This window comes from Sphaerulina musiva, assembly GCF_000320565.1.
Source record: "Sphaerulina musiva SO2202 unplaced genomic scaffold SEPMUscaffold_3, whole genome shotgun sequence".
Taxonomy (NCBI): domain Eukaryota; kingdom Fungi; phylum Ascomycota; class Dothideomycetes; order Mycosphaerellales; family Mycosphaerellaceae; genus Sphaerulina; species Sphaerulina musiva.
In genome coordinates this window covers 2508846-2530567 of record NW_016017385.1, presented here as the reverse complement: position 1 = coordinate 2530567, position 21722 = coordinate 2508846, and the positions used below count along the sequence as shown (strand labels likewise).

The following is a 21722-nucleotide window of genomic DNA, read 5'->3' as shown; positions in this document are numbered from 1 at the left end:
TGAATCGCAAAACGTTTTGCAAAATGTTTTTTGAATCAATTCCCAGAAAATACTATATTTGTCGAAATGATTCATGTAATAATTCACAAAACGAATTAGGAAATAAATCCCGGATCATTTCACAAATTGTTCCCCAAATTAATTGGAGTAAAACTACAAATTACCTAAAATAATTCCTGAAATAATCTATGAAATATTTCGCGAAATCATTTAGCAATCTTTTTAAGAAATAATTACTTACTATTGGCCGTAAACGATCAAGGTAGACGAATTGCGCCGGAATCGATTTCTGAATTAATTAGCCTTCTACTTAGTACTTAAGATAACAAAGGTTTAGTAACTTACGGTCGAGGAGGGAATTGATTCGTAAATTATTTCCCAAATTGATTGCTCTCCTTAGCCCTCTCTCGCTCCGTTCTCGATTAGCTTATTGGTGATTTAATTCAGGAATCGGTTCGCGAATTAATTGCTTTCTAGTGTAGCTTCCTCGTCGTGGTTGTGGTTTAAGAAAAGAGGAAACAGGAAATCCAGTGTGGATTCTAGAGCTTATAAGTATAGTGTACCATCAGTCACGTGAAATGCTAGCGCAAAGCCAAAGTATGGTGCAGCGAGGGTGACTTGGCGAAGTGGAACGTGCCCCTCGCACCTGAACTCAATTCAATGGTACACCGACCCGTGAACACGACAGTATCCATCACCATACCTATCATGACCTAGGTAAGGTACCTGACCTGACCTACCTGGCCTGACTGTACACTGATGATGTACATACCCCGTCCCAGTGCCGCCGCCGTCGCGCGCGCGGGCAGCCATTCCTGTACGTGATATCCCTACTAGATCTCCTGCTGCTACTGCGCCAGCTGCACCGTCTGCATGCGCGGGTCGTTGCAGGTAATGATGATGATGCCGTCGTGCCAGTACGCATACTGTTCGCATGGTTGGCCTGTTATTTGTCATGTGGTGCTGCATCGATCTTGCGTAACGATGCTCCCGAACGAACGCTACACATGGCGAACTGTACACAAACACTCTCACACACTGTACGCTGTTCGCTTGGCGCGATGGGAGAATGGGTGGGCATCGGGCAGTAACGCCGACACGAACATCAGGCTCATCATCATCATCATCATCATCATCATCATCACCATCATGGATGTTCATCGCGTCGTTCGTCGAGATGAAGTCATGTCGTCGTGTGGCCCTCCCTGGCGGTAAGGTAACCGGCGACACCGTCTCCGCACTGCACTCTGCAGAGTCTGCCTGCCTGTCTGTCTGCCTGCCTGCCCTTCGACTCCCGCCTCCCACGTTCTCGTGGGCAGAGTTCGTGCTTCTTTCACCCTCCCCATACCAGGTAATCTCTCCTCCTCATCTCAAACAGGACGTGTCACCGTAAAGAAAAGGCGGCAACCCACACCTCCTTAGCGTCTGGCTTACGCAACAGCGTCTGGCTTTACCTATCTTACCGTTTACGCACCAGCGTCTGGCCTGCGAATAGACATGTACCGGGGGATCCAGCATGTGCAGGGACAAGCGCTCTCGGGCCCAGCGAGCTGGAACGATCTGTCCCGGAATGTTATGGCGAGGCGTATGCAGCGTATGGGCGTATGCAAGTGTGATGCACTCGATATGGCAAGATCACCCATAATCTCCCACTGTGCACGCTGGAGAAACATTTCCCTTCTGGATGCTGGTCTCTCTCTCCCCCCTCCACCCCCCTCCACCCCCCCTCCCCCGTCCCAGTGGCCTCCACCGTCAGCGTGTGTGTGTGCGCGTATGTGCGTGTGTGCGTGTCTGACTGTCGGTGCCTAGCGAGGCAACTCGACCCTAGTCACACGCGAATCTTGGTCGCAATCTCGTACCTATTGGTCGCTTTGGCTTCGTGCTACGAAAAGAGGGCCACGAGAAAATGCGCCATCGCCTGGCCCACCTTCCACTTCCTCCCTCTCGGCTACGCTCCCGCCTTCACCTGTATTGTAGTAGTGCCATGCGATTGATTGCATGTGGTCTGCGTCTTGCATGTTTGGACCAGGACAGGCAATCCAAATTCGTGCTGCCTCTGCTGCCCAGTAGATCCCTCGAATCGCTATATTCGCAGGATCGTGAAAGCCACACTCCTCCACCAAATGAGCCCTTCCAGCTGCGTGGCCTGGAAACCTCTCACGGTCCTGTCAATTACGCCTCTGCAAGCCTCACGGAAGAGCAAGTCGGGAATAGTACGTCTGACCCTGATGCACCCTCCTGGATCGAGAGCGTCGACAACTGCACATGGGCCTGTGAACGATATCTTATTTTTTTTTATATGTTCAACTGCTGGTCATCCCGTCCCACGGCGCTGGTTTGGACAGTCTGTCGTGCTGCATTCGCTTATCTGGGGTCTTTGCTTCCCGTACATCACCGCCTCCTCTCCTGACTGCTGGGTGTGATTGACATGCTCGACATTTGACCAACCATCCCACCAGCGAGAATGACTACTACTACTTCCTCCTCTTCCTCTTCCTCGTGGGCGGGCTATGGGCCCGCCGCACCTGCACCCGCTCCAGTACCATCGACTACCCAGGTACAACGGAGTGGTTCCGGAGACCGACACAAGAAGCCACAGTCCAGACAGCTGCTCTCATGTACAAAATGTCGAGAACGCAAGGTTAAGGTGCGGGAGAGCCTCACTATCTGATATCGAAGAAGAAGAATGATGCATCACTAACATCTGCCGCTGCTGGCTTCACCCCCCCTAGTGCGATCGAACGAAACCATGCTCTGCCTGCTGTGCGCGAGGGCACCCCAAGGAGTGCGAGTTCGTCGTCGGCGAGGGCAATGACTACAGCCCCATCCAGCAATCATACGAGATCCGCAAGCTCCGGTCGGAGAACCAGCGTCTGAAAGAGAGGCTGCAGGCGGCACGCCTCACGCAGTCTGGCGACGAGGATGACGATGGGTCCTCGTCGGATCGCAAGGTCTCCAAGGGCTCCGCGCGGGCAGCCGCTTCACGACAACGACGGTTCAAAACGGGCGATCGCGTCGACAACCTGTACTTTGGCACTCCGGGGCTGGCGAATATCGTTGCTGATGCGTGTAAATCCCCGAAGCCCAATGAAAAATTCTTTGCTAACCCCTCTCTTTAGTTCGCCAACCTCCAACTGGGAACCCAATCTCTCACACACACGATTCCCCGGGGAAAGGACATTTACGTGCACGATGGGCAACAGTCCATCTACCCGTTCATGAACTTGTGGGGCGGCGGCAGTGGTGCCAAAGACATGGCGCGAGACCTCCTGGCCTCCCACGACGAGATCTACAAGTGGCTGGACGTGTTCCAGAAACGCGCACAGTCATGCTACTTCCCCCATACTCCTGATGAACTGACGAGGCGCGAGGTGGGTCGATTTCTGGAACGGACAGAGGAAAACGCAGAAGCGCATCCGGATATGCTGGCACTCATCTTTACCATGGTCGCAACTGCAATGCAGATGGGCGTGTATGATCAGCACGGGGAGTGGGCACCCGGCGCCGTGGAAGGGTCACGATTCCGGAGTGATGTCTACAGTGAGCATCTGACGACTTGGTTCTGTCTCGATAGAGGAGGCCACGGGCTGACCGGTTGAACAGTCGCGGCAGCAATGCAGGCGCTCCGCCTCGCCTCGTTCATGAACACGCCCACGCTCCTGGGCATACAGGCACTGGTCATGATTGGCCCCTATTTGACCAACAGCGGCAGATTTCTCGATGCCTGGACGCTGTTTGGGACTACGATACGACTGGCACACTCCATCGGCCTCCATCGAGACCCAAAAGTCCTCGAATCGGCACCGCAGCTTCGAGAAAGCATGATTCGACGAACGCTGTGGTGGTGGATGCTACACATGGACCAACAGTATTCCGTGACGCTCGGACGACCGCTCGGCATTTCTGGCATTGGTGATTGCCAGCCTCCTGAACCACTGACGACGAACCCCACGATACTACGGCTCAACGAATTCGTGGACCACTTCACCATCTTGGCCCGGCAGATCCTGAGTAGCGACGGTATGATGAACGTGGGGAGGATCGATGAGTACACAGACAAGCTTCTGGGCCTCTGGGACACCATGCCGGAAGCTTTGCAGTTCAACGAGACGTGGCTACAGCAAGAGACGTTGCTCCCCGATTGGCCTTTGGAAGTCATGTCTACCAGTGAGTGCGCGCCGAGTGCAAGCGTGAGCATGGAGAGAGAGAGAGAAACAGAGATATGGCTAACATTCGATCAGTGCTCTACGCCAAAGTGCAGTCCTTTCTCATCCTTCTCAACCGCCAGCGGCTCGAGCGCACACAGGGAGCACACAGTGAGCCTTCGCCGCCCGGCTCCATGGCACCGCCGCCACGACCGCAGCCCGTGATGACCAGCTCCATGTACGGCGATCAGCCCCTTCACCCTGCACCACTACGGGGAAGATCGCTCGTGGTCAACTCCTCGATTGCGCTGGTCAACGCATTCATGTTTTTCCACTATCGAAGGCCGCAGGTGCTGATCTGCTGGACCATGGCGCAGCAATGCTTCAATGCGTGCATGATCCTCATCCTGGACGCGTGGGAGACGGAGAATGAGAACAACCTGTGGCTGGTCAATCAGGCATTTGCCGTCTTCCAGCAGCTCGACAACAACGGAGTACACAAGCTGGCGGGATTGGCCGTGGCACGAATCTCCACGGGTCTTGCAGTATTGGAGCAACGGCGAAACGAACGCAAGCAACAAGCAGCAGCCAGTCGAGGAGTCTCGGGATATCACCCTCAGCTTCAAATTGACACGGCATCCATGTCGGATTTCCAAAACGACACCGTCATGGGCAACACGGGCATGTTTCTCCTCGAAGACACGGGTCTACAATCGTTTGACCCAATGGCATTTGCGCCCCTCGGCTGGAACATGGCCGGTAGTGCTCATGCTTCTTCACATTCCTCTCACCCGACTACTCCCAACATCCCCTCCCCTATGATCCCCATCAGCCAAGTCACCGCCGCCCCTTTCCCCGTCGTCACCGCGCCGCCCTATCGTTCCGATGGCATGATGTCTGCGCATCTCCCATCATCATATATGCACCATCAACAACAATATTATCGACCTCATCTTCCCACGACAACATCTGGCCCAGGAGGAAGATCCCACCAGGCAGCTTTTACACCTATCAATAATAGCACCAACAACAACATGTCCTTGTCAGCCTCACATCAACAACAATCCTCCTCATCCTCCACTTCCTCCACCTCCACCTCCCTCTCCCACCAACGCCACCAACTCTCTCCCATCGAACAAGCCGTCGTCGTCGCCCAACATCAACAACTTCGCGCCCCTCGACATCATCACAACAGCACCAACAACAGTACCAACAACAGCAATAGTAATAATTCTGGAAGTAATCATCATTATCATTCTTCTACAAAACAAAATTCTCATCATCACATCAGCAGTCCACGGATAGGAAAAAGCGGAGCAGGAGCAGGAGGAGGAGGAGGAGGAGGAGGAGGAGGTTCGAGGGGAATTCTGAGGCCGGAGAGAATTTCTTCTTCGGGGTCGGGGAGGAGTTCGCTGGTGAGGAGGAAGGGGGGTGGGTGATTATCGGTGATGATGATGGGTTGGACTGAGGAGAAGGAAGGAAAGGAAAAGGATGGATGGATGGATCGATGGACGGGTGGAATGTCCAGGGATATAGAGAAAGAAAAGAAGAAGAGGAAAAAGAAAAGAAGAAAAAGGAAAGATGGGAAAAGAAGAAAGATGGCTTGAACAACCTCACGCACGCACGATGATTGTATGATTGATTGTATGAACGATGAACAAGATTCTTTCGAAGATGAGAAAAATCTCTTTTTTGGGGGTTTCTGTTTTCATCATTTTGCTACTGCTGCTGCTATTGCTGGTTTTGATTTCTGCTTAACAGTTTGGGAGTTTGGGCGTTTGGGCGTTTCGAATTCAAGGAAGAAGAATCGCGGCAGGTATAGAGTAAGCTTGGGTTCTTATCCTTTTTGTCGTTTTACTGCCGTCTGTCATTATTGTCATTATTGTTGTCCTATTTTTCTGCATACAACTTGTTAATACTGTTTTCTGCTACTTACTGTTAATACTGCCTTTTTGATTTACAAGAAATCGTTAATACTGCCTTTTTAATCTACAAATTTGTCGATAGATACTGGTTGTTAACTGTATGTTAACTGCTTGCTACGAAGAGAGATTTGTTAATACTACCTACCTACTTATACCTACCTGTACCTACTTTGATGTTTTTGTATTATTTTTTATTTACTACTGCTAAGGCTATTGCTTTCTGTATTACTACTATTTTCACTATTATACATTGTTATATAGTTAGTTACTATATATATTCAGAGGCGAGCGAGCGAGCGAGCGAGCGACTGAGTCGGGTAGGAGGTAGGAGGTAGCTATCTATCTAGATAAATTGATAGACAGATTACGGGAGAGGGAGGGAGAGGGAGGAAGAGAAAATCGATAGCAAAAAGATAGACATACAAACAAATGAACAAACATACAAACCAGACAAGTTTGTTAGGTAGTCTACCTGCCTGCTAAAAAGAATAAATATGTCGTAGGTATCTTATTAATCTTGATTGATCTATACATCTATCAATCCATCAACCCATCCATCAACCCATCAACCCATCAACCAACCTAAGAAATACATATTTCTCAGTAAAAAAAAAAGAAACCAACGCCCACAATCCACCAACGCCACTCAGCACTCATCCCTATCTCATCCACTTTTTCCTTTTCTTTTCTTTTTTTTCTCGCCAATTTTTTCCCCTTCTTTCATCTGATCGGCGTGTACAATATACATATGTCACGTACGTACGTGTACCTTTTATGCAAGATTCTCTTTCTCGAATAACTAGGTGCTTCCCTGTTTGTTGTTTGGATCTAACTTTTTTTTGCTCTAATTCTAGTGACTTTGAGATGCTGACCAATTGGATTGGTAGATCCAACTTTTTTTCTTTTTCTTTTGGTTTTGGATGGATGCTGTGTTGGGTATGTATACGGTGCTGGGTACTGCTGGATAAATTATGGATGGATGGATGGATCCGAGTGAGCTGATCGATGGTGACATGTACGTATAACCATTGGTACCTTGATCTCATAATGAAGCGGTTAGTTAGTTGTTATGCAGCGATTCGCAGTGGAGATTGGTGATGAAACCGCAGTGATGACGAATTAGCGTCGTGCGTGGGAGTGAATTGTTCTTGTTGTTGTCTCTGCATGTCCCGTCTTACTACGAAATATGCAAGCTTGAGGGCTGTTTGTTTCATACTACGGTAGCATTTTCTCCTTGTTACCTTTCTCCTCGAGTGGACGATTCTGCTTCATTATGCTTCCCTTCTCCTCTTGTTGATTGGTCTTGGAGTTCAAGAGCGAGGCGAACTAGAATGACATGGATGAGGGCTAGATTCATCATGAAGCATACACACACATACATGCGAGATTTGGTGGCATGGGCAGCGTGATTGCCACCGTTTCTGTTCAGATGCTGCGCTTACATCGATAGCAGGACAGAATGTTGAAACCACTAATCTGTTTCATCATCAGCCGTTTCAATTGGAATAAAGTTTCTGTCAATGGCCGATCACCGCCTCCATCGATACTCGTGTTGTAAAGACTACCTACCGCATCGGCCGGCTTCTTTCAGCAATTTACTGATATAGTTCCATCTGACATGTGTAATGTGTTTCGGGCGCTGGTTGTGCACGTTTGTGACATGAGGTTAATCGACAGGTGAGACTGCCGAAATGCACTCTCAACCATGATACTCGCCGCCACCAGATCGATGCAATGAGCAATGTGTCGCTGCAATGCATATGGACTGAGGTCTAGACTCCAACTGATATCATGGGCTGGGATTGCGCTGGGATGGCCCTGACAGCTGCAACACTTCTCGCGCTATGATGAGCCGTTTCCATATCTGATCGCTCTGCGGATTGATAGGCCAGAAGTTGGCCCCAACTCTCAAGCTTTTGTGATAGATCGGATAGCTTTTGCAGTAGTCGGCTGCAGCGCTGGAGCGGAGTAATTACTGGTCAGTCGCGCATGAACCGTCAGGCACTGCTCTGCGGGGGGTGGGTTTCTTCGCGTATCCTGTACAAGCTCCCTGCGAAATGAAGACCTGCTGAACTCCTCACAAATCTCCCACAATGGATACAGTACAGTCGCGCGAGAGCAGCCTATAGCGCCCAAGCGGTGAGGTCAAAGACGTCTTGCGGGTCCAAGAGAATGCGATTTCCAGTCTGAGCCTAGCAAGCGCTCGAACGCTCGCACGCTGCTCCACCTGATGATCCCGATCCAGACGGTGGGATGTCAGTGTGGGTGTATCAGGGTAGATGATGCGAAGCCATAGGCTCGTGCCCAGTGCGGTGCAATCATAATGGGGTGTATTTGGGATCTGTAGACGTGATCTCCGCAGGCAGTAGGAGACTAGTAGTAAGTTACAGTAGTCGACTAGTCATCGTCGTCGTCGTCGCTCCACAGACTAGACGGGGGTCAAAGGCAAATCAATAGATGATATGAACGGGCCGTCTGGGGACAAGTGCGTGCTTGCGTGTGGTCGTCAGCGTTCCGGGGTGTATTTGAATATCGCCCTTGCTACGTGTGGCCTTGGCGAGCGACAGTAGATGGGAGAGCAGCAGCAGTTGTCCCGTACAGAGTGAGGCTGCAGTCGTCGTCGTCGTCGTCGATGCCCTCGAGACTACCGCGAAGGGAAAAGGAGGTCAGGGAGGGGAGGTACATGTACCTACAGTAAGAGGTACATACTAGGAGGTAGTTGCTAGGAGGTAGGAGGTAAGGGAAGAAGAGATCCGGTCGGCTAGTTCGGGGTCAAAAATAGATGTAGACGGGAGCCGCCGTCACGGTACAAAGGACGCAGGGGAGGGCCAAGGAAAGGAGGGAGGGAGGGAAGGGAGGAAGGGAGGAAGGGAGGATCGGACCTCACCGTCGTCTTGGCTTCTTGTTTCTTGCACGTGCGGTCATGTCCCGCTCACTCACGGTCGTTGGGTCGGCAGGTACAGTAGGAGGGACACCGGACACCGCCTTACGACGACGTTGTTGTTGTTGTTGTTGTCAGGAGGTCTGCTTGTTCCACGGCAGAATTCTTCTATACCTTACCTCCGTACTGGAGAGATACTTTACCTCCGTAGGTTGATGCGGACCAGTCGGCTGAGCTTGTGGTCCGATCGAACCAGAGATCGTCCGACTGCCGCTGTGCTCTTGCTCCGCTGATACCCTTATCGCCTCAAGAGCACGCGACCTGGCCTGGCACGCACTGGGTGAGGTGAGAGGTACCACCAACCCGTACCCATCGACTTCCGTCAGCTCATCACTATCCGGACCTGCCATGAGCAGACCACCGCCTCCAGACATCGCTCATCAGGTGGATGGTGACGACGACCGCCTGAATCTCTTCGATTTCCTACACTCTGCTGCCGCCAACCACACCCTTGCCATCTCCCGCGATCAATCTATCCCCGAGGACCACCACCTGAACCAGCACCTCCCCGAGAGCCTCCTCCACCAGAACCTCCACCAGCAGCAGCAACTCCGCCACCAGCACCACCCCCAGCACTACCATCAGCAACAGCATCGATCCGCTCGGCAGCCACCGCAGACCACAATCGAATCGGCATCGGCAGACCGAAAGAGACGGCATACCGGCTCAGATCACACGGGCAGGTCTCATCCTCACCCTAGCTATCTGAGCAGAGGCCCAGGCGCAGGCGTCAGCGGTGACTCAGGGCGATCAACTGCTCAGCAGGCGGGGACCAGTGTCGAGCACGCGATAGTCTTGACCTCTTCACCATCACCACCACCACCACCATCTGCACGACCCACGACACAGTTCACACACTCCAGCATGGAAAACAGCAACAGCAATAGCAGCAGCAGCAATAACAACAGAAATATGGGCTCCGCTCAACCACAAACAAGTCAAGACAGCGACGCTCTTCCCCCCCGCTGGCAACCAGACAATGATGTGTCCCAGTGCCCCGTCTGCGACACCGACTTCAGCCTCCTATACCGCAGACATCACTGCCGCAAGTGTGGACGAGTCGTATGCGCACGCTGTTCGCCACACCGTATCACCATCCCCCGACAGTACATTGTGCAGCCGCCCGAGCAGCAGCGCCTGTTTCTGTTCAATGAAGAATCCTCCACCGACCTGAGTGACCCAGCACTCGGCGGTGGTGAGGTTGTTCGTGTCTGTAATCCCTGTGTTCCTGATCCATGGCACCCCGATACATCATCACCACCGCGAGCGCCCCTTCGCCCCACGCCCCGTACTCCGGGGCCAATGTTTTCGGAACCGCCTCGTGCCTCTCCCCTACCACTGCTCACGTCCGCAGATGCCGACCGCTATCTGGCAAACTTGAGGGACCAACGCGATCCGGAGAGATCAATCTCGATGCCATTTGGTGGACGCAACCGCTCTCAAAGTCACCAGCAGGCCAGCGAACGCGAGCAGCGCCGTGGTTCCGACTTTGCACGCTTGCTCCCCATGAATTCCAGTGTGGATCGACATTCGCGCAACCACCTTCACTACTTTCCACAGTACCCACACGCTCACGAAGCCACGTCCCGACAGTCGCACCGGAGTCTGCTGCGAGACCAGCAGGCTCACCTCGATATGTTGAGTCGCCAGCACGATAGCATGAGAATGGCCCGGGCAACGGGCGAGAACTTTGAGCCCCATTGGGAACATCCTCCGCCGAACACAGGGGCCTCGCCAGCGCCGCCGCCGCCGCGACGTCAAGTGGCGGAGGAGGATGAGTGTCCCGTCTGTGGCGAAGAGATGCCGCCAGGGGAAGCCAGTCGCGAGCAGCACGTGGAAGAGTGCATTGCAACACGGATGGCTCCCAGTTCGACCTCCCCGCCACCGGTGCGACCGACAACGACCAACAGCGCTCCCGCAGAAGGCTCCCGACCGCGTGCAGTAAGCTTCCGACCACGCGGTATGGTGAAGAGTGTTGCCACGGAGAAGGACTGTGTGGACGGAGACGGGGAGCCGCGAGAGTGCTCCATCTGTCTCGAGGAATATGAGCCGGGCGTGGAGCTGGGCAGGATGGAGTGCCTATGTCTGTTTCACGCAAAGTGTATTCGGGAGTGGTGGGAGCAGAAGGGCGCAGGAGCCTGTCCAACACCACACTTTGACTAGCATTGAGCAGCGATTTGATGACTACGACGATTCACGAGATACCCGCATTGTATGGCGTTTGGGGCTGCTTCACTTTAGAAGGCCTAATGGGTGTGGCCGCGTTTGCTAAACAGTGCAAGACATGGCAATGAGATTTCATCTTCAAACTCTAGAACAGAATTCTTTGTCCCCGATCACTTTGATCTCCTGACTATCCGAGGCCAGCGAAAGAGTCCTCCCTCTATGATTCTCTGTGTCGTTTCTTACTAATCCGCAAAAGGTCCCGAAACCTGCTACAGTTACGGCAGATAGGTAGGTAGGTCAGGTGAAGCCCCGAAGAAGTGAGGAAAAGTATACATATCGTAGGTATATATACATTCCCTGATGAAGAAGTCGTTTTTCGAGCTACATACATACACTATATATAAGATAGGTACATGTAGGTTAGGTATCCTTTGGTATACTTTGGTAGATCAAAGTAGGTATCTAAAGAGAAAAGAAAAGAAAAGAAAAGAAACGAGGGGCTGTGCTGTGCTGTACTGTGCTGTACTGTGCTGTGCTGGGGCTGTTGAGTAGGTAGGTAGGTAAGTAGGTTAGGTTTGCGGGTTTGCGGGTTTGCGGTAGATGATTGTTATTGTTATTGTATTTGTGTTTGTGTTTGTATTTGTGTGTTTGTGATTGGACTAGGAAATTGGAGGTAAGGAGGTTGGAAGTACTGTAAGATGTAATTTTTGCTTTCGACTGGATAGGCAAGGTAAGGTAAGGTAAGGTAAGGTAAGGTACGAAGAAGGTTTTTCATATTTTTCTTTTTTCTTTTGGAGTGTGGGTTTCTAGTTTGGGATTCTGGTGTTGAAGTGGGAGAGGAGAGGAGAGGAGAGGAGAGGAGAGGTAAGGAGTAGACTGGACTGGAGTGGAGAGGTAATAGGACTATTTTTTTTTTATGTATATCGACATCCACATCGACATCTCTATACTCGTTTACTCGTCTACTTGCATCAGAGAAGCAGGATAGGCAAAGAGAGAAGAGAAAAGAGAAAAGAGAGAAGAAAAAGAAAAAGCTAAAAGTCAGAATCTCCTATTAAGAGCTACAATCCCAAAAAGAAAAAAGGAAACAAGAGGGAAAGAAATAAGAGAAGAGAAAAGAAGTGAAAAGAAGAGAAAAGAAGAATGAATGAATATATACACACAAACACGCGCGCGCGCGAGAGAGAGAGAATACTTATCTAAGAATTACTATCGACTAACTAACTAGCCAAAATAGTCGGCCCTAGCTAGCTACCTTGCTCTAGCTAGCTGTCAAATACCGCTTTCTTTTACCTAATTAATAATTATTGAAGCTGCGGGGTGCTTGTTGATGGATATATATGCATATATAATTTGGTAGTATTATCTTCCTCTAATAGAGCGAGAGAGAGAGGAGAAGAAGAAGAAGAAGAAGAAGAAGAAGAAGAAGAAGAAGAGAGAAAATCTGTTAGTCACTAAGGTAACGCAGGTTAGAGATTCGCCTAGAGAGTAGTTAAGAGAAAATAATATCTTTGTATACCTACCAGGTAGTTAGCTGGCTGGCTAGCGAGTATAGAGAAGAATGAGAAGGGAGAGATAGGGAAAAGAATAAAAGATAGGGAAGAGAGAGGCAGGGAGGAGGATTTTAGAGGGGAGTGCAAGATACGGACTCTACGGGGTACAGGAAACGCAAAGGAGGAGGAAACGAGAAGGACGACAGGAGGGTTGTTTATAGTTAGGTTGGGTACGGTAAGGTAAAGTAAAGTTTCTAGAAGACCTTTTGGAATAAGGGTAAAATGAGATGATTTACCTATCTCATCTATCTAGCTCGTTTGTTCTGGCTCTTTATCATTTTGTCTCTTCGTCTCTTCGTCTCTTCGTCTCTTCGTCTCTTCGTCTCCTCGTCCCCTCTCTCTCTCTCTTTTGCAAGGGTTCTGTCTCCAAGCGAGCCTATAGAGGTACCTACCTACCTATATATCCCTCCCTTCTCAGAAGGGTAAATGTATCTTCTCTTAGGTACCTTGTCCCCTAAACTCCCTACCCTGTTGGAGTGATTGGATTTCCCCGAAATTGTAAAGAAGACGCGCGTAGCGTAGGCCATGGAGAGATTGTTCGATGAAGGAGTGCTGTAGCCTTTCGTTGGTACGTTTCCCTGGAGAAGGAGGGAAGGTAGTAAAGTGCTGTCAGCTGGAAAAGTGCTGTTGGTTGGCAAGAATCGAGATCTTGGGAGGTGGTCTTGGTCGCTTGTAGTCCACGGGACCGTCGATAATGTAGGGAGTACTGGAGTTTCCATCGGCAGGTCTTTCGGAGAGGGGAGGGAGGTAGCTGGGGCGCTGTCAGCTGGCGAGAAATTGTGATCTTTGAGCGGTGGTTCGGAAAGTCTGTAGATCGCTAGATGGTGGACGAGGAGTAGCGTCGTCTTCGTCGGTAGCTCTTCTAGAGAAGGAGGAAGGTAGCTAGGCCGATGTCAGCTAGCGAGAAGTTGCGATCTTTGAGCGGCGGTTGGGAAATCGGGGAGAAGGAGGAGGAAGCTGAGGTCGAAGATGTTTCGACTGGAAGTTTCTCGCGTTTTTCTGTTGGTGACGGCTTGGGGAATCAGGAATGCTGGTCTTCGAGAGCCTGCAAAGTTGTCTCGTACCTGTCCTCTAGACTAGGGTTTCCCGAGCTGGACGAGGATGAAGTGCAGCGTCGTGAGATGTTTTCAGCGCGGTTGAAGGCCTTTGAGATTGATGTCAGCAAGGGGATCTGGTCGCACGCTGGCTTTGTGATTGCACTGGATTTACTTTCTAGCGAACACTTTATGATTGCTACTCGCACCGATTTTTCTCGCGTCTGTTAGATGGTGGATAGTAGTCCTCCATGACGGATCACATAGCCATGTTAGTTTGGAATAGCTTGACCGTCGCGTTTGGCAGCAAAGCAGGCAGGGAGGTAGAAGGGCGGCAGCGACAGGGAGGGACTACGACGGTGAGCACATAGAAGCAAGTAGAGCGCTGGACTAGCTACAAATGAATGGATGTTCAGCAGTGAGAGTGGACTAATATGAGCTCGAGAAATGGCAACAATGTGCTCCATCTAGCTTTGTAGTGGTGTATAGGAGACTAGGTGGGCTTTGGAAGTTCGGGGCCAAAAAAACACGCAAAACCTGTGGGATTTGATTTGTATACTTAAGAAACCAACTTGCTTCCTTTCTTCAACCTTTTTCTCCCCAGCCGCCTTGTTTGAGTTGTACTAACATATTTGTGGTATGTCCTCATCATCACCATCATCACCATCATCACCATCATCATCATCCATCATCATCATCATCATCATCCATCACTATCCATCATCTCCTTTACCTCATCACCTCCATCACCGCCATCCTCTCCCTCCCTCCTCTTTTCTGATCTCCGCTAACATTCCCTCAACAGCAACGCAGAACTTGGCGGCGACCCGGTCTAGCACAGGTGCGAACACCTGTAGCAAGTACGACTTGGTAGTAACAAGCACGACTTGCTGAGCTGTGAAGAATTATCTGAGCTCGCTCCCGACCTGGATGGCGCTACGATGTCGACATTCGACTAGCTCCAGGCAGGTGCTGATCAGATACTGTATTTCGACGCAGAGACTGACAGCGACCAATTTTTGAAACCTACACACTTTTTTCATCATGTCGTGGCCTTTGTGGCTGCTGCTTGGAGAAGACGCCCCCTCTCTCGCTCCCCATCTTGCGTCCCTTTTTTGTTGTTTGTTTCCTATGGCCGCACGCGTTGCTGTGTCCTTGTTGTTGTTATTTATGCCTGTCACCGCGAGCCGGCCATCAACTTAGCTTCTCGGGCAACGACCCCGACACAATTCCACCGTCACCAAAAATCCCCGTCCTAACCATCAGAAATACCATTTCCGCCGTAAGATCACTATCCAATCTGAGACCACGTAGCTGACACATCTTCCAGTCAACTCACACCATGCCTTCTACCGTTATCACCTCCCTGACCACGGTCAAACACCAGACCGCCGGCTTCTCCCACGCGGGACTGATTATAACCAAAATCGCACCTGCCTAGAGTCTGTACTACTCCACGTACACCAACACCCCCCTCGCAGCGCCGTCTATCCGTCGGGGCAATAATCCACCCCGAGATGCTCAGGGGTAACGAAGCAGGCAAAGCCTCCGCGAGGCCAAGCAACAACAACGATTGAGAGCAGCCTCTCCCTCAGTCACGAAAGCGACTAGAGGTCGAGTGCTTCCAGCAGAATTTCGGCCCGTAGGTCTGTTACAGGCGGGGCAACCTCCAAAGGGCTTACTCTCTCCTACTCTGCCCCTTGGCAGACTCCTCGTCGTTATTCATATTCATACCAACAGGGGCCATCTCATCGCGACAAGTAGCATACGACCATCGCGGTAAGTTTTGCATATTCCTAACGATGAGCTCACCGCGCCTGATTAGCCTCTGTTCAGAGTATCTCACATCGTTCAGCACGCGACGGGGAGCCGCGACTTCTAAGCCATTCTTCCCCGACTCGTAGTCACGACATTACAGACTTACTCAAACACTGTAGGACCATAGTTACCCTGAGAATTAGCTACTATGACCGAGCGACAGTTATCACCGCGACTTGACCGCTAGAAAATCTCGTTCAGAGCCTGTCTCCCCGAAACATCGTACCAACCAACCAAACAACCAACCAGCCAGCCATTCCTCCAAACGCAACTCTCGCGTATCCCGAAAACGCAGTATCCGTCGGTCCGTCGACTTAGGGCATGTTGTTCTAGTTAGCTGATACGCGAGTCCCCTACTATGTACCGTCTACTACGACATACAATTCGATCCGTAGAAATCACCGGCTAGCTGAGAAGAACAAGCTAGTTTTGAGGAGAAGCGCGGGATGGAGTGGAAGGGAAAGAAGATGAAGATAATCGATAGATTTGGTAGAAGTAGAAGGAATAGGATAACAAAAAGGATAGCTTGTACAGCTGAGAAAATTTGGAAGGCAGGACTGTGGGGGATAAAGCAGATTCGCTTATTTCCTTACTATATTGACAGGAGTCCGACTTGGGGGAAACCAACAATTGCGCATCATGTCCGCCCCCTTCTGTTTCGAGAGTGTCCTGTTTATGACTTGACCTGTCGGTGTCAACTGCACGATCTTGGTTACCGATTATTGCTCAGAGAGGACAGAGAACAGATTGACAGCACTGATCTGACCCCCTAAAGTCTAGCGTCAAAAGTCCCTTCAGCAACCCGACAGGATGAGTTCCTAAGGACATATCGATCACTGGGGCCCGTCAACAGATCTTACCCAAGCTATCTACAAACAGGAATCGCAAATCGGCCTAGCGAAAAGGGGGCTGCTCTGAGGAAAAGAGGCGACAAGCTACGGTCGGTCCTGATATTTTTTCCATTTTCAGCACGTACACTACATTTGGATCGCATACGTCGTCTCCGGATATGTACGATTCGGAGGACAGTATACGGAAGATACATATAATCATAAGCACGGGGTAGCTCCAAGGAGGTCTGGAGATATATTTCCCATTGTTAGATTGTACTACGGATACACATGGTATATGTGTAATCGACAGCCAAAGATGATATTTCGGGGCAACTATACAATAACAGGAAGTATCAGCACTGCTACGAAAAGGGCATGCATCTATCTGCATAGCTAGCTCCAAGGATAATCCGACACACCATCGGACAGCTGCCGCTACTCGACTACGCTGCCAGTCTGCTACGAGCATATGGATCCCAATTCTCGACTTGACCAAATGCAGCGCAGTATCTGATGCATTCATACGCTCCTCAAAGCTTTCGCCTACAGAACAAAGAGCTTTGATCGCCGTTTTCGAAGATGGACCGAACAAAGCCCGTTTACCCCTTTACTCAATCTCTTTGTTCTCGATCCTTTTGAGTCGTCTCCCTCAATCCGCTTCAAGCTCAGCAGTTCAAACAAGAAGAAGAAGAAGAAGAAGAAGAAATCTTTCCCCAAGTTCAATTCCCTCCTAACAACTCACATCTCCAAGCATAGAAGTAGAATATCGAAAAGCAAAACCAAAATGGCCCCTAAAGCTACTACAGCACCAGCGATCGACTATACTATCGAACCTGATTATCCTAATACCAAAGTCGAAGTCCTTCGAGCTTATGTCCGCCATTTTGAGCTCAATCCTACATCTATGAAACTCCGAGACCATCTTATTCAAGCTCTCCAGAACCATTACAATTCCGCTACCACTACTACTACCGCCGCCACTACCGCCGCCCCTACTACTACAGCAACCGCCACTACCGCCGCCGTCGCCCCTGCTACTACTACCACCGCCACCGCCGCCGCCCCTACTACTACAGCAACAGGAGCAACCCCACCACCACCCGCCAAAAGAGCCGCCTCACCAACCGCCCCCCAACCAGCGACTCCGCCCGCCAAAAAATCCAAAATCTTCTCCAACGACGCCCACTTCCGCCTCAAAGCACTTCTGCAACACGTCAGCCTCCACATCTTAGAAGTCGAAGCGGAGAAAGTTGAAGAGTTGAAGGGTTTGAGTCAGGCGTTTGAGGAGGTTGAGAGGGTTTTGGAGGAGGTTTTGGATGAGGAGTGGGATGGGAAGATGAAGAAGAAGGTGGGAGGGGGAGGGGGAGATGGAGATGAGTCTGATGATTCGGGGTCGGGGTTGGGGTCGAGGTCGGGGTCTGTTGGTTCGGGGTCGGGGTTGGGGTCTCAAGCTGGATCTGTGGCTGGGTCTGTAGCTGGATCTGTAGCTGGAGCTGGATCTGATGGGGAGGTTAGTGATGATGATGGTGGTAATGAGGAGGAGGAGGAGGTGGTGGAGGAGGAGGTGGAGGAGGAAGAAGAAGAGGAGGAGGAGGAGGAGGAAGAAGAAGAAGAGGAGGAGGAGGAGGAGGAAGAAGAAGAAGAAGAGGAGGAGGAGGAGGAGGAGGATGATGATGATGAATGAGCGAAGAGAGTTTCCCCAAGTCGGGGAAGGCGTTTGGAGGGGGGTCGATGGATAGATTGAGAAGTATTTAGTAATGGGTTACAGGGCGAAGAGATCTCAGTCTATAGTATAGTTTTTTTTTTCTTAATAAGATATCGTTTTTCATACAACCTGAATCATTCAATGTGCAATTCATAAATTTCACCCTACCACAACTCTGCACATACGGCTCACATCCATCAGTCCCTTGAGGTAGAGAGGTAGGTAGAATAAGGACAATGTGAGCTCGTTTCTCACATACTCCGCATCCGGCGATTTTGATGACTTGACCAAAGATTCTTTGTCCTGAGAAGCAGGTAGTAATACTGAACCCATAAACACCTCCCCCCATCTCTCCCCCTGGCGCTCACACATACTCTCTCCCTCTCTCCCTCCATCCAAAAAAAAATCAAACCACACAAAAACATCGTCCCCACCGCCAACATGCCTCCCAAAGCCCTCATAAAACCCCCCGCCAAACCCCGAACAAGTTCTCGACTCGCCGAAGCAGCAGCAGCCAAAAAATCCGCTCCAGCCGCTTCATCATCATCATCCTCTTCATCATCCTCTTCATCAAGTCCTCCAGCAGCCCCCAAGTCCAAAACCCCAACGAGACCTACTGTCCCTAAATCCTCTGTCCCCCGCGTTGAATCTATTTTGAGTCATCTGGCTATCTATCGCTCTTCTCTCAATGCGGAAACTGACCCGAAAGGACTTCTTCAACCGGGAATTTTACATCTTGAAGCTGCGCTTGCTGCGCTGAGGAATGTTTTGCCGGTTTTGCCGGGTGGGGGGGATAATCCGTTTAGTCCGGGGGGAAGTCCTTACGGAGGTAGTGGTTCTGGAGGAGGAGGTAGTGGTTCTGGAGGAGGTGGTGGTTCTGGAGGAGGAGGTGGTTCCGGTTCGACGCCTCCTCCGCCGCCAAAGGGGACGGGGGGAGATGTTTTGAAGTTGAAGTTTCCGACTAAGGGAAAACTGCCGCCTTCGCCTCCGCCGAAGGGGAAGGGGAAGGAGCCGGCTGCTACTGCTGCTGGTCCTGCTACTAGCACTGCTACTGGCCCTGCTACTGGTCCTGCTACTGGTCCTGCTACTGGCGCTACTACTGCTGCTGCTGCTGCTACTACTTCCACTACTACTACTACAGCTCCCGCTGCGAAGCCAAAGATCACGCTCACGGGTCCTAGTGGAAAGGGGAAGAAGCGCCCTGCTCCCGGGTCGGATAGTGGTGATGGACAGGGCAGGCCAGCCAAGAAGCACAAGGGTGGAAGTTGATTGACTACCTGTAGCGAATGACGGGAGAGTTAGAAGTATGATGTTGCTAAGATATGGGGGATCTTGTCTTTTTTTTATTTGTGTGATTTGTTGTTTTTGGGCTGGATATGTATCTCTTAATTGCACGTTCTTTATATAGATAGGTAGATTTAATGATGTTTGTTTGTACAGTATACGAGGATTTTTCGTTGCGTTGATACTTTTGGTTGTTGGTTGATATGTCGTTCTTTTTCGGGGGGATGGTCGTGCAATTAGCTTTCGTCCGACGTAAAGTCAATCATTGCTAGAATTAAGTCGTCGCCCTTGGGACTGTCGATGTGCTTGTCCAAATCATGTTCATTGTTCTATGAGTATACAAATGAGCTGTCTCGTAGAAGAACTGACGACATGATTCGTGAAGTGACTAAGTACATGTACCTCTATCCCAAGTGACACAGATCTCAAGCGATTCCTACTCATTCGAGAACATAGAAGACAACCATGTTCCAATGGTATAATCGATCTTCATGACTGTATTCCAATATAGCCCGTGTGTGTGTCCGCGCTTGAGTGCCCTGCCCACGCCGAAAGACTCTTTCACTTTGTCTCCAACCTCAACAGCGATGGGTGCTTTAGCTCTACAATCGACCCCCAGCGGCCTCTAGGCTTTTTCCAAACATCTTAATCCACGCTCGGCCCTGTGCAGTCCGATCGTATCCCTCCAATGTTTCACCGAGCGGTGTTTCAATCGGATCTGCACTGTGCACAGAGGGTCGCGAGTCGCTTCCTCGCTAGAAGTTATAGCGATCAAAGGGTAGCTGCGCGTAGCTGGACGGATAGTAAGGTGTTTGGCAGGTAGGGAATTTTTGACGGACGGCTACAAATTGGCTCCTAGACAAGTGATCAGTGCGCGTTACCCCTTGGCGACCTCTTTTCGATTACTTACTAGCCTGTTCGAGAGCGGTTACGGGCGTAGAGGCACAAATGAGGGAAAGTCGTAGGAGAGCTTCGTCGAGCTTTTGTTGCTGATGCTGTTGGCAGTCTGGTTGCTAGTAGGTCAGTAAGAAGCACCGCTCAGTACTCTTGCGTTTCTATAAGGTCCCAAACTCACCTTCTGCGTTGTCCGACGGCGGAGTCGTCTGGAGTTTCAACCAACAGCCGAGACGTTCAACCCCTACACAGTTAGCTGGCACTTCTAATCTCTATTAGCGTGATTCTCAGCATGACTCTGCCTTCGCGGAATAGCTCGGCTTGGTCATTGACAGGTTCGTGAACAGTACCTCTCTAGTAGCTCTATTAGAGCACCTTCTGGATTCAGTCAAATGTTGCTGCTGTTAGTATCGCAGTTATTACACGGTGCGTGAAACTGAGAGTGAAACAGGGAGAATAGGCTGCAAAATCTTCTTGATTACTTAAGAAGACGCTGTGGTGCTTTGAGAGATATCTCTATCTCTCAGCGCACCACAGCGTCCCCAGGAACATTCCGCTAAATTAATAGTTAGTGTTGCTTCAATAGTACAGTCTGTCAACTTTTGGAGAGAGAACTTACTTGTCATAGAAGTTGAGCCTCGCCTCCTCGCTCTTCTTCTCCCTCTCCTCCTCCTCTTCCACCGCTTTGGTGGTGACTGTGGCATTGTTAGTAAATCTCTTGTGCTAAGCAGGACGGGGATGAAGCTGAGATGCTTACTTGGTGGTGGTGGTGGTGGTGGTGGTGGCGGCGCCGGCGGAGCCTTGGTGGTGGTGGTGGTGGTGATGGTGGTGGTGATGGTGGTGGTGGTGGTGGTGGTGGTGGTGGCGGCGGCGGGGCCAGTGAGGCCCCGCAGGAAGGCGGCGACGCCAATCGCCATTTCTGTACGGTGTTTTGGTTAGCATGTGTGATAGAGATGGGGCTTGGTTGAGGCGGGTCAATAAAACTTACTGCTTGACGTTGTTGACAAGAAGAAGGAGGAAAATCCGCGGGCTTCAGCTTTTATAGCTGCCTGCCAGGATTTTAGGCGCTAGTCTGTAGGCAGAGAGACCGGTGAGCACGTGTACCATTATGGTGAACGTCACGTCAAGAGTCTCTCTTACTGGACTCTCTCTTACTGGACTCCCTGTATTCACTGCCCAGCCACGCCTCCTATAGCACCCATGGTCCAGAGTCCACATCGGTCAACCAGTAGAGAGCACACAGAGCTCCTTTCTGGTTCGACCCCGAACGATGCCCATCCACCGTCGAACGAGCGGCTGATATAGGCAGCGCGAATCTTGCATCCAGGAGCCCTCCTGATCGAACGAAGATGGTGGTCCTCCGTCCCTTACCTCCTCCTCCTCCTCGTCCTCGTCCTCCTCCTCCTCCTCCTCCTCCTCCTCCT

At 50.8% G+C, this 21722-nt stretch overlaps 6 protein-coding genes across 6 annotated transcripts; all 6 read left to right on the top strand.

Moving 5' to 3' along the window:
• Positions 1–1866: 1866 nt before the first annotated feature.
• On the top strand, positions 1867–5584 carry SEPMUDRAFT_155443 (uncharacterized protein; the record flags this gene model as incomplete). The annotated part of the gene is made up of 6 exons (XM_016907619.1): positions 1867–2213; positions 2460–2557; positions 2733–3056; positions 3120–3540; positions 3604–4167; positions 4242–5584. Exons 1-6 carry the CDS (start codon positions 1907–1909, stop codon positions 5582–5584), a joined length of 3057 nt encoding a protein of 1018 aa, XP_016762944.1. The 5' UTR covers positions 1867–1906.
• A 3755-nt stretch (positions 5585–9339) lies between these two features.
• On the top strand, positions 9340–11336 carry SEPMUDRAFT_148412 (uncharacterized protein). The gene has a single exon (XM_016904911.1). It carries the CDS (start codon positions 9360–9362, stop codon positions 11172–11174), a length of 1815 nt encoding a protein of 604 aa, XP_016762943.1. The 5' UTR covers positions 9340–9359; the 3' UTR covers positions 11175–11336.
• Positions 11337–13620: 2284 nt separating this feature from the next.
• Positions 13621–13995, top strand: SEPMUDRAFT_116079 (uncharacterized protein; the record flags this gene model as incomplete). The annotated part of the gene is made up of 1 exon (XM_016901227.1): positions 13621–13995. One exon carries the CDS (start codon positions 13621–13623, stop codon positions 13993–13995), a length of 375 nt encoding a protein of 124 aa, XP_016762942.1.
• Positions 13996–17199: 3204 nt separating this feature from the next.
• Positions 17200–18099, top strand: SEPMUDRAFT_116078 (uncharacterized protein; the record flags this gene model as incomplete). The annotated part of the gene is made up of 1 exon (XM_016901226.1): positions 17200–18099. The coding sequence occupies one exon, from the start codon at positions 17200–17202 to the stop codon at positions 18097–18099; it is 900 nt and encodes a 299-aa protein (XP_016762941.1).
• A 462-nt stretch (positions 18100–18561) lies between these two features.
• On the top strand, positions 18562–19389 carry SEPMUDRAFT_116077 (uncharacterized protein; the record flags this gene model as incomplete). The annotated part of the gene is made up of 1 exon (XM_016901225.1): positions 18562–19389. One exon carries the CDS (start codon positions 18562–18564, stop codon positions 19387–19389), a length of 828 nt encoding a protein of 275 aa, XP_016762940.1.
• A 602-nt stretch (positions 19390–19991) lies between these two features.
• SEPMUDRAFT_124879 (uncharacterized protein) lies at positions 19992–20957 on the top strand (the record flags this gene model as incomplete). The annotated part of the gene is made up of 4 exons (XM_016901940.1): positions 19992–19995; positions 20358–20554; positions 20649–20854; positions 20918–20957. 2 exons carry the CDS (start codon positions 19992–19994, stop codon positions 20552–20554), a joined length of 201 nt encoding a protein of 66 aa, XP_016762939.1. The 3' UTR covers positions 20649–20854; positions 20918–20957.
• Between the last annotated feature and the right edge of the window lie 765 nt (positions 20958–21722).